Raw genomic sequence first — 12,212 nt, 5'->3', positions numbered from 1 at the left:
ACAGCAAAGTCCTGTATTTCCGACAATATTTGGCTTATATAAGAGAAACCTTTCAAATTCAAAATGTAAGGATATACTCTAGTTCCATGAACACGAATTTAACCACATAACCTCCCTGAGGTTAACACTCTTCAGGAAAACCAAGTGCCATGCTGAAAACATATCCCAAGCGTACAATTAGCAAAAATTATTCCAATGTTCATAAACTGAAACTATTTGTGCCTTGTAATTAAAAAATAGAAACCATCTTTCTTTCCAGGATTAAAACAAAAAATATGCAAATTTGAGATTAGTATTATATCTCTGAGACAAAGTGAAAAAAGTTTTTTTTCCCGTCTGGAAACACTTGTATTAGAGACAGAGCCAACAGATTTTTTCAGCCCATTAAAAAAAAAATTAATTTTCATGAATTTGATGCATTCAGCTCTTTCCTAGAAGTAGTACCTGAGGCAGGGGATTTGCTCCGACGTGAAGGTCCTGGACTTTTGGATGCAGAGTACCTCATGCCAGAGCGGGAGTAAGAGGACTTCATCACACGACATTCTACAAAGCAAGCAAACTCTCTGTCAAGGGCTTTGAGCACAGTACAGCCTCGCCCCACACACCTCTGGGGCTGTTTGCTATCCAGAAAATAAACAGCAGTTTCTAAACATCTTTGCCCAGCTGAGTCAAACAGATGTGTAAGAGCATCTCCCAACTCTAACCCACTCACCATAAAAACCTGTTTAGGCTACTCAAATGCTGCATGTAACATTCTGCAGATAATATTGCCTCATGTCTTGAGGGTGGATTATTACTACAGTTCAAGTTTGTATGCATGCTGATGCCAAGATTGTTCTGATAATTCCATAAATTCTGCATGCTGCAATGGCAGCTCCATACAGGGCAACTGCACAGCCAGCACTATTTTCCTTCTTTTTCAAGAAACTGATGTTGTGACCAATTTTTGAACAGGTGAAAAATGTCTATTGTTTCCAAAAGGCTGAAACAATAGATTACTGTCATTTACCATCAGCTAGATATCATTAAATAACAACCTCAATGGGAAAGGAATCAATAAGCATACATGCACTGACATTTTGGAAACAGCCTATTATTATTCCTATATCATTAGCAAATCACTCCAAATGGAATAGTGAATTTCTCTTCTTATTTAGTCCTTGTTATTCATCACTCTGATGCCAATGTCATCATCATGATGCCATTTCATCACAAAAAAGTAAGCTGAGCTGCATGCCCTTCCAGTCATGGACATAACCTGCTCTTCCCCATTAAGACCCCCAGAGTTATTAGAGGAAGCAGGGATCAACAAAGCTGAAGAGATAAAGGGAAGAAGGAGATAAAGGCAAGGAAATGAGTTCAACTAGTTTGCGCCTTGTGTAATGGGAAAATCAAATTTACAGCCTAAAGACCTGCTAGGGAAATTAGGATTATGCCCAGACTGGGATTTGCACTGAGAGTCAATACAACCATGCTCTTTCATTCCTGTGTAAAAACAATTTCTTAGCTATGTTAACTATGTTAAAAAACACCCTTTCTGGCAGCCCCACACTAGATGAATCAACATAATCAAGCAGTTCTTGAAAAACAGCAGCCTGGCAAGGACAGCAGAATGAGAGCCAGCTGAATCCTCCATCCATCCAAATGTATAGGCCAGTGGGTAGATATACATCCATACTTGTTGCTGCAACTGAACACTTTGTAATGCAATTATGGCATTTGTAAAAATTACAGGAGCAGCAGGTGCTTTTGGTTTTGTTAATAAAAAAATACTTCCATCACAGCCTGAAGCTCCTCTGGAATAATCTGATTATTCTTGCCAGGGCAAGTTTTCTGTACCAGAGATTAATTTTTTCATAAAAGAAAAAGAGGTTGTTTCTACAGCTTGAACAATAAAGACAGAAAAAAATGTGTTTAGTCAGACCTGCAGTGATAAAACAAGAGGAATGGCTTTAAACTAAAAAAAAGTGCAGATTCAGACTAAATAAGTCATTTTTCTATTGTGCAAGCAGTGGAATGCTAGAATAGCATGCCCAGAGAGGTGGTAGATGTCTCATTCCAGGAAACATTCAAAATCAGGTTCACTGGAGTTCTGAGCAACCTGAACCTTTTTTTTGAAGATGTCTCTGCTTTTTACCAGGGGTTGGACTAGATGGTCCCTTTACAGGTCCTTTCCAACCCAACCCATTCTACAATTCCATGAACATGGAGGAAAAAACCTCAGCATATATATGATTTGATATTCCAAGACAATTCCAAAACTCTCTGGTAGAGGATTGTTTTTTCCTTAAACTTACATTGCAAAGCTTTTCTTTACAGAAAAACAACTTTCATAAATAAGTTCAATTCATGATCTGCCCAAGGCAGACAGCAGGGGCACAAGGTCCCAGTTTGTGTCACCTCCTTCCCTACCCAACACCTCCTACAACCTCAAACTATACACAAAGCCAACACTTGGTCTACAGCAGACAAGACTGGAGTGTGTGAATTATCTGGCAAGACAATTCATGACTGGAAATGAGTGGGGCTACGTACGAGATTTTTCAAAAATCTCATGGAGAAAGCAATAGGGAAATTATCTTATAGTCACAGATTCCAAAAGCAAACATCTTTAACAGATTTTAGATTCATTAGATCCATGGCTGAACATTTTATAATTCAAATCTTCTTTCCATGTAACTTTAGAGACTTTTTAGTCTGTTTTGCAGGAAATTGGATCAGGTTGGTTGGTGCGTTTTCACAGGCTTACAGAATCCAGACGATGGTTTGAAAAAACTCTTTTATCCATAGGAAAATGTATTCCCATGTATGTTTTCCTAAATCACCCAATTATTGAGGGTTAACCAGGGGGATGGGAGGGAGAATTTACTCTTGCAGTGGGTTCAGGATGTGCAGCCTTACCACTGTGATCCAACACGAAGTCATCCTGAGCATAGCGGTACTTCTCCGGCCCACAGGCGATGAAGACGTCGTCATCTCCAAAGAAGTCCTGCAAGCATGTTACCTGCACAGCAAATTAAAAAAACGCAGTGATTTCAAAACTAAATCTTGAGTTAGTCAGCAGCAGTCAATGAGTTTGTCTTTATCTCCTCACAGCGATACCATGAAGTCCTTTTGTAATGACACAAACACTCCAGTGCCTCAGTACTTCAGCTCTCTAGCAGTGCAGGAAACATCAGGGCCAAGAATGTAAAACATGACTGCCCCTTACCTCCAAAAACTCCTCTTACATTTAACACCTGTATTTTTGCTTCTAGTTACATAAGCACCCTGATGACTTTTGCCTATGACTACAAACACACTGCTTTGACAGGAATATCTGAAAACACTATTCAAATATCAAAGCTTCTTGTATTAAGAATACTTTAATTGCTAGTGGGAAGAGCTGTTGAGTTAAAGTGATTGCATCTGCAAATTATTTTTTTTATGTTCTGAGGCATTTAATTTCCATGTTTTAATGCCTTGTTAAAAATAATAATAGCTCCCCCTTTTATTTAAAGGCATTTCATGTTCAAGAAAAAAAAGAATTGAGTCCCTTCCATGCTCTTTGCAGTTTTCTGTTCTTAATTATCCAAGTAAGGATGCTACTTGGATAATGATGTTATCCAAGTAATGTATGTAAAGAAAGATTGGGATATGAGAAGGAAAAGATGTTTTAGACATTCTCTAAAAACACAAAACCAAAGATCTTGAAAAAACCTCAGTCCTCAAAAGTCAGTAAAAATCACCTTGTGAAGATGATTGTCTGCTTTAAAAACAATTCAAACCAAGAAGCCATAAGGAATTCCACTGAGGTCATCCTAACTCCCTTGTGAGGAAAACAAGTGTTTGCAGCTAGCAAGCTATTTCTTTTTAGATGCAAATGGATTAAAATGCTAATGTATAATTGTTTCCCTTTCCTTTTTAACACTGCATGCCCAAGTGAGATCTAGAAGTAAAAGTCAGAATCATTTGGTAAAGCCATGAAATCAAAGAGGTAAAAACCCCTGCTTTTGGAGAAACCAGCTTTTTTTTTCCTTCCCAGATATCTGTCACCACCATTTGCATATTTTCCCCACTGTGACAGTAGTAAACATTGGCAGAAGTACAGCAAGGGGTCTCCAGTGCCCGCAATATTCCAGAAGCACTCGGAATACCAATGACCCTGAGCTCTCTGCAGGAACTCCAGCAGGGCATTCCCCAGCAGCAGCAGTTGTCATGGCAGCTCACCCAGGAGAGCAGCCCGAGCCTCGCCGCAGTGCCACTCACAGCATCCAGCATTTGTGTCACTGTGTCATGCAGCCAAAGGGGACAGCCAGCACCGAAATCCTGTTATTGTCACCTTACTGCTGCAATGGCAATTTGCTCTCATTGGTGAGAGATGTTTCCAGCTCTGCTTGAAACTGCTGCTTTTGGTTAGCCAAAGAGGCACTCAAAACTGGATTCAAAAGGCTGCACAAATGTAAGGGAAGTTTTGCTAACTTGGGCTATGTATTCCTCTCTGCTTAATAGCCAAGAGGACTCATCATCATTTCCACAGATTTCAGGAATCCAGCAACTAACCCAACAGGAAAAGCTGTGAGAAAGCTTCAAGAACAAACACTCATCCTAGCAGCACTGGCTGGATACAGGCAGAGATGTTCTGTGAGTTCAAACCCAAAGTCCCTAAACCTGGAGCCATTTCCATAAGCTCTGCCTACCCACCCCTGATCCTGATGCCCTTGCAGTGCTGTTTCCAGCAGGTTGGAGTCAAATGTTGGGGTTTAACAGTGCCTAAAATTAATCTTTTTGTTCCAATTGAAAGCCTCACGTCACCCCTTAACCTATCTAGTCTAACATCTGAGCTGAGAGTAAGGCAGGAAGGACTGACAGATTTTGTGTCAGTCTGGGAAATACACGGGGATATAACTGCAAGCAGCAGCATCCCTTTGTTGTCTGCACAGCAATTTGACAAAGTGAGGACAAAAGATGACAGGAGCACCATTAGAAATGCTCCTGAAAATCTGCTGAAAACGGCTACTAGGAAAGGGGATGAATAGAGAATTTTAAGGTATGTATAATTCCCATATATGCTTCCTCACATGCTCACGTATACAGAGGTTCCCCAGGAGTAATCCTGAGTGCCAGGGATCAGATAAGCTGCTGGAGGTGGAGACACAGCACCTTGATCTTGGAGTTCAGGCTGATGCCAGCCTCTGTCTGCTCACTATGTGTGTGTGCCTGACCTGTGTGACTCCCACCTGCCACTCACACACCAAGGCTGATTCCTGTAAAGGATATTCAGCTTACTGCAAAAGGTATTAAATACACTTACAACTGGAAGCCAGATAAACACGAGTATGAGAGAGCTTTACTCAGATGCTTGCTATGTTCCAGCAGGGAATACTCAAAGTCTTCCTTCTCCCCACAAATAATCTGGACTGGCTACACATGAAATATCCAAGAATGAAAAAGATATTGAATGAGTGTATGCAACAAGGAATAAAGACCTGCTAGAATTTACCATTCCCAAATTATGAGGTGAGGAAGGCATTTTTAAAACTAAATTCATAGAAATGCATTTTTCTAAAAGTATAAGCTAATATTTGTTTTTCTAGGCTTTTATCATAATAACGTCAAAGGAGCAGCTCTCAAGGTACAAACTGATGTTAAAATGAATTTTCATTTCCTACAGAATTAAAATTAATGCATACACAGGAAATAATGTATACGCTAAGCTTTTTGCTTACTTAGTGTTCAAAAAATTATTAAGTTGAAACTAATAACTTGTTTGCATGTGATTTTGAATGCTGCAAATCCACCTTCCTTTGACTTGCAAATCACACAAATACACTGAAGAATATCTGGATTAGGTCATAGAGGAGGGGGGGTTTATTACTTTAATCAGGATTCAATCAGTTTAGAAATTTATATAATTTGTTTCTGAAGGGCTCAGAAAAGACCCCAACTGAATGAATGACACCTTGAGACACCAGATGAAGATTTTTGAAAAACAAAAGACCTCTCTTGGAGAGGTACATATGACTGAATATGCACTATATTACAGAAGTGTAATGGCTAACAATAGTTACAATTATAGGTCAAAGTGCTGCAAAATCACACAGCTAAAAGCACCAAAATGTGGTTTAAATGCAGAAGAAACCCACAAATGTTGGGTGTTGAAAAGGAAGAGAGAAAAACATATCTATTTGAAAAATCAAATGCCTGATCCACTTCTGTCTGCTAGTGCAGTGCTTTAATGTCACATACACCCATCATATTTACCTTCCAAAACAGGCTTCTGTTTCTGACAAATGTTTAAATCCAAAGAAGTTTGCTCTTTTCAAAGAAATACTTCTTCAGTCAGATCAAGCCACTGGATTAGAATATACAAATTGTCATCCATATGGAAATCCCTTTCCCCTTACCACCCCACATGCCTTGAAATGTGATTTACATCAATCCCTATTCCCACCTCATCTAAAAAAACAAAAGATCCATTCCCCTCCAGAAAAAAACATGAATAATGATCAATCTTTTATAAACAGAATTCATAATGTATTTATTGATTGTCCTTTATGATGAAGATACAACAGGAAAAAAAAAAGAAATAAATGAATGATCCTTTATCCAGAAAATATTTTTCCTCCTATCTCCAGGAGAAAAATACTGGGGAAAAAAAAATAAGACACAGAGAGAGAGAGAGAGAGAGAGAGACTGGAGCCAAGTATGTTTCATAAACACTTGAAAAATTCCTGGAAATTCAAATTCCCTGAATTCTTTAGCACTAAACAGAGTTCTGTGATCATATATCAACAGCCCCCAGCCAATAGCTTGCTGGATAAACTGTATTTATTCCAGCTCTACAAATGTGCTTCATTCTAAACGTAGAAGGAAGGGCTATAAAGACAAATAGTTTGGCTTAATTTAGTATGTCTGACTCCATTTAAGTAATCAGCTTCAGGACTGCACAGTTTAAGTCTGAAGAGCCACACCCTCTGTCTGGGGAAAGCTTCTCTGCATGACAAATTCTCAACAGCAGCTGAAAATGGATCTAAACCGTCAAAACTTGAAAAGATAAGAGAGATTGTTTGTATTTGTTTTAACAATGGAAGAAATATTTGTATCTGCTGACATTGAGAAAACAGGATATCATGTAAATATTTTAAAAAGGAAGAACATACATATGAGGCAAAAGGAAAACTAGGAAAACTGGCATGAAGAGTAACAGCTGGATTTGTGAATGCATTTTCAGCTGAGCAGCTGAGACAGGCATTTGAGGCTGAAATTCTTCAAGGACTACAGTGGTATTTTTTTTTCCATGAATTACTGAAAAAACATGTGAATAATTTTTTCAACGTCAGCATGCCAAATCTAGATACAGCCTCCCAGCTACAGCCTGAAGTGTGAGGGGTCTCCACATTCCTTCTGGGAAATGCTCTTCCTCTGACTGGGACAGATTACAACCATGCTGCCCTGGCAGTTCTGCCCTTTGCTCCTGGTATCAACTTTTTTTTTCTGAGTAAGCAAAAGTCAAGTATTTGTCTGTTTTGCCAAGTCAGGTCATATTTGCAACCATCATTTTTGTTTCCCCTTTTGAAATATGTTTAGCACTGCAGCTTCCTCTTTACTGCCATTCAGCCTCATTAAAATTCTTGCAGTGTTTCCTGGAGATGCCAGCCTCACATTTCCAAGGTTTATGTGTGTCCTGTGGTGCAAAATGCAAGGAAAGCACTCCTGCAGAAACAGGTCAGTTGTCTGTCTCCCACTTCAGCTCCATCACCAACAGGAGAAGGCTTAAGTTTCAAAAGGAAGTTTCCTCTGGGCAGCCTCAGGAACTCAAAAAGGAAGGTGAAAAGGGCATTCCCACCCTTCCCTACAGAGTACCATGATTTTAACACAGGATTTCTTATCTTGGAACTTCCTCTTGGCTTCTGCTCTTTCTCAGAATAACCTGACCAAGGGAAAGGGGTTTTATTTTAACCAATATTCTCAACTGCTTACTAAGTCATCAATGCCCTTCAGGACTGAACCAAAAGCACACAAGAAGCTCACTACTAGATTATGGCAGCAATTTTATTGCCTGGTTACCCTGACTCATGTTTCCTGACATGTCTTCAATAATAGCCAGATGGGCAGCTAGAATATACCCAGGAAGGAGAAATACCGAGAAAAGTCAAACCAAGAGCCCCTGGCATGCCCTTTAAAGAGTACTGTAATTGCCAGTATTCCTTTTCTAATTAATAACCTATTCCCTTCACAGAAATTACAAAGTGTCAAAGGCAACATGCTAAGCAACTTGGAAGCAGGCAAAAAAAAAAGCAATTGTTCAAAAGCCAGAAGCACACATTGTACACAAGAACAGCAACCAAACCCTCCTGCTACATCTGATTCCATAGAAAACCTGGAAAATCAGGTCAAACTGGTGAGATTCCTGCTGGTGTCATGAAGAAGCACTTGACACTTGCAAAAGCTTCTGTTCCTCACCAGCTTATGTCCTCTGTGACAGCTCTACTACAGCATCCCTTGGGAATTCCCAGTGTGTTTACAAAACCACACAACACCAAAAGAAGGGCAAGCAAGCTGCTAACCTCTGACATAAGGCTTGACAGAGCTCAAATGCTACTGAGACTTGGAAAATCTGCCCAAAACAACCTTAGGGTAGGCTGGGGAATCCCAAAGTCTGAAGACATAAAACTGTGAGCTCAGTAGGACTCTAGACAACACATCTCTCCTCCTGGCCATAGCTATAAGCTCTATGCAAGGCATCACAATAACTTCCCCAACAGTCAACGTCCAGGAGGTCATTAGCAGACAAGGAGGGGGAAAAAACCCTCCTTTGTTCCCTGAAAATAATTGGAATTAGGTCAAATAACTCTTAATTCCTGAGGCTCAAACGCACAACTATTTTGTCTGCAACGGAAACTTGAAATACAGATCATGCAGAAAGAATGCAAATGTAACAACTATGCTGAAAAATCTAAGAATTCATTACCTCATATTGTGTTACGTGACTGTGCGTCTGGACCAGCAAAATTACCCCAGATATTAAAAAGCATGTTGGAGGGCCTTTTTCTCTGTAGTTCATTCAAGTAGTTAATTTGTTTTTTGGTCTAAGTCCCTTTTAAACCCTCGCGTTGGTTAACTTTAGGCTTCAGAGCACTCCCACCCCAATGAAAAATGTCAATGAAATTATTCACATTCATGAAGCTATGCACAACCACAGCTTGTGAAAGGTCTGAGGGCCTCAGCTCTGCTGGACTCTGCAATAAACTATGAAATAAATCTGATTTCTAGGTCAGAGCTTCCACAAGACATTGTCCAATTTACCATTTGAGGTTTGGCATCTCTCGCCCTTTTGTCTTGTCCTTACAGTTTTTTAGTAAGCAGTGAGAGAAAAATTAAGTTTTCTGTTTCTAATAATTTGTAAATGTTGAATTTGCCTGCCTTGGATAAAGGGAGCTCATTAACCTATTTAGGAAAACAGAAAAAAGAGGGGAAAAAAATGAAACAAAGACCATAATGAGAGCAATTCTTCTAGGCCAGCTTTTAAAATGACTATTTAATCAGTGGCTGTGTCAAATAATTACAGCCACCATTAGAAAATGAGCCTCTTTCCACTGATACTCCATGATGAGGAATAGCAGTGAAAAAAGGAGAAGAGAAACCCTTCCATCCCACAGGGAATCTAAAGAGTAAGAAAGGAAACAGAAATGTTAAATCTTTGCCTGCTGCCTTGTAAACAGAAAAAGTCTGGCAGAAAGCCCAGGAAACGCCTATTACAGTATGACAATGCAGAAATACTGAATAAACAGACTAGTCAGGTCACCACAACTCACACAGCCCTACAGCTGTTGGGAACAGATGACAGAATAGAGCACATCTCACATTTTAGTTTTTCATCTCAATTTCAACAAAGGGGTTTTGAATATATTTTTTAACATCTCAAAAATTTAATTCAGAAAATGAGCACACATGGAAATGGAAGATTGCATTTGGGTGTGATTCAAGAAGATCATCCTCACTGCAATGGAAATGACAGGAAGAAAAACAAGCTGTAGGAATATGCATAAGTAAAGTGAGTTTCTCCATGTATCTATTTCACCAAGCCTCCCAGTACAGTAGGACCTTCTGGCAAGGTCTGTTCACCAGTTCTTCCAAAGGGCAAAAGTGATCTGTCTGCAAAATGGCATTTCAATTATTGCACTGATTATGTGCAGCTATTTAGGTATCAGAAAATAGCAGCTGAAAAGGACTAAAATTCTGGAAATCTTGAATCCTTTTGAATCACTCTGTACAACTCATCTGTCTCCATAGCACAAAACACCCCTGAACAATGCTTCCCTCAGCATTATCCACTGCTTCAGCAAGAGTCCATCATTTCAGTGTATCGAACAGTGAAATTTAATGCCATGCTTCTCAATTTCATGAGTTACACAAAGAAACAAGAGCCTTACTAAACATGCACTGAGCAGAAATTGGAAACAGAAAATTAGCAAGTGCAGCTCATGGTATGAACACAATCCAGTTTGTCTGCAGAGAAAAAACAAACAAGAGTATTTCCAGTTACAAGACAAGGATACCTTTGCCCATAGGTGCATTAATCACACCAGCTCACCAGTCAGCATAACAGATTCTTTTCTTGAGTGGCATTACTGGGAAGCCTAATACAGAGCCAAAAATAGCACCTGACTTCACACAGCTAACCTTCCATCTTACCTCTGAGCAGCTTGGCTAAAAATAAGAGCTACTTCTATTATGAAAGAACATAAAAAGAAAAAGGGTACATGTAAGGACAGATATCTGGTTCATCCAATTCAGTCAAATTTTACTGATTTAACCTGGTTCCTCAATACAAATGCAGTTAAGTTTTAATTTATACAATTTTTTCCATGAAATTACCCGTTTTGCACTATTATAGAAATCAGTGTCTTTGGCTAATTGCCCTGTATGAAAAACATGGCATCCACATACTATGGAGAACTTAAAAAACCCCAAATTACAAGGGCAAATATTCAATGTACTTTCTTTTTTTTAATTATTTTTTAGATCAGAAGAATTTCTATAGCATGTAGCAATCCTAAATTTCCACTGTTCATGGGCAGACACTATTTCCTGAAGACATTACAAAAGCTGCAGTTCTTTAAAGGAGAACTATTTTTCCACAGACAAATAAAAAATTCAAACTCAGTTTGTGGCCATTGCAGAAAGAATAAAAGAAAAGGTATAAATCTGGAAACGTCCTTGGATGACAGATACAAATAATTTTTCATGAATCTTTAAAGCTTTAAATGCAAGTTTTATAGCTTTACACTGGAACAGGTTGTCCAGCAGCGTTTGGATGTCTTATCCCTGGAAAAAATTCAAGGTCAAGTTGGATGGTGCTTTGAGCAACCTGATCTAGTTGAAGATGCCCCTGCTCATTGCTGAGGGATTGGATTAGATGACCTTTAAAGGTCCATTCAATTAATAATTCTGTGCTTCTGTGTTTTTCTATGGTTTGGATTGTTCATGCAGGAGCTGCTGAAGTCAGATTTCTGCTCAAACTTTACTAAAAAATCAAATTAAGTAATTCTAAGGCACAAAATACTGGTTGAAGTGCATGACTCACTGAAATTTGATATTTTTATGTAGAGATATAAAATTCCATTGTTCTCTGAGTTCCTGTGTCAGGGTTTCAATCTTGCAGTCATTCAAAGCTGTTTTTCATAGCACTGCAATAGGAGGGGAAAAAACTTTAGTCACCCCATAAATCAAGTTTCTCTCTGTTCTATTCCCTTCATATATTCTACTTTACATGACAAGAAGCCTTGATAAAAATCCATTGAGCTCCTTACGGACTAGAAGGATGTTTTTCACATGTATTTCAAGTTTTGGTCACTTAACATTTTTTTAGCCCTTAAGATACTTAATTTAATTAGTGTTTTATTTTTTTCAGCATTACAACAACTGTACTTCCAAATAAACTGACAGTTCTATTTTTATAATATTACCTTACAGGATTTGCAATGCTAACAGCTTGCCATAGAAAAACAGCACACAGAGCTTTTAAAGGCACTTCATTCTTCAGGTGCACCTAACTGCAAGCTGGAAATACAGAAAGAAAATTCAGCTTATGGATGCTCTCTCTATGCATGAATTTCCAACAATGACATTTGCAAGATGAAATGACAGAAATTCTGTGTAAAAATACAAGTATATAAACCTTGAACGGATTTCATGCTCAGCAAATTAACTTCCATGCTTACTCTGCT

At 38.8% G+C, this 12,212-nt stretch overlaps 1 protein-coding gene across 9 annotated transcripts in view; it reads right to left on the bottom strand.

The window, feature by feature from the left end:
• Nucleotides 1–12,212, bottom strand: part of DCLK2 (doublecortin like kinase 2) — a 77,111-nt gene that overhangs the window by 31,259 nt on the left and 33,640 nt on the right. For all 9 annotated transcript variants that reach the window (XM_085058226.1, XM_085058227.1, XM_085058228.1 and 6 more), the window contains exons 3-4: nucleotides 2,902–3,004; nucleotides 445–543 (exon numbers count right to left, since the gene is read on the bottom strand). In XM_085058226.1, coding sequence (XP_084914352.1) covers nucleotides 445–543; nucleotides 2,902–3,004 — 202 coding nt within the window. The remainder of the gene's footprint in view (nucleotides 1–444; nucleotides 544–2,901; nucleotides 3,005–12,212) is intronic.

Source organism: Lichenostomus cassidix, chromosome 4 (assembly GCF_008360975.1).
Source record: "Lichenostomus cassidix isolate B80296 chromosome 4, HeHo_3.0, whole genome shotgun sequence".
In the NCBI taxonomy this organism is placed as follows: domain Eukaryota; kingdom Metazoa; phylum Chordata; class Aves; order Passeriformes; family Meliphagidae; genus Lichenostomus; species Lichenostomus cassidix.
This window is presented reverse-complemented; position numbering and strand designations above follow the sequence as displayed.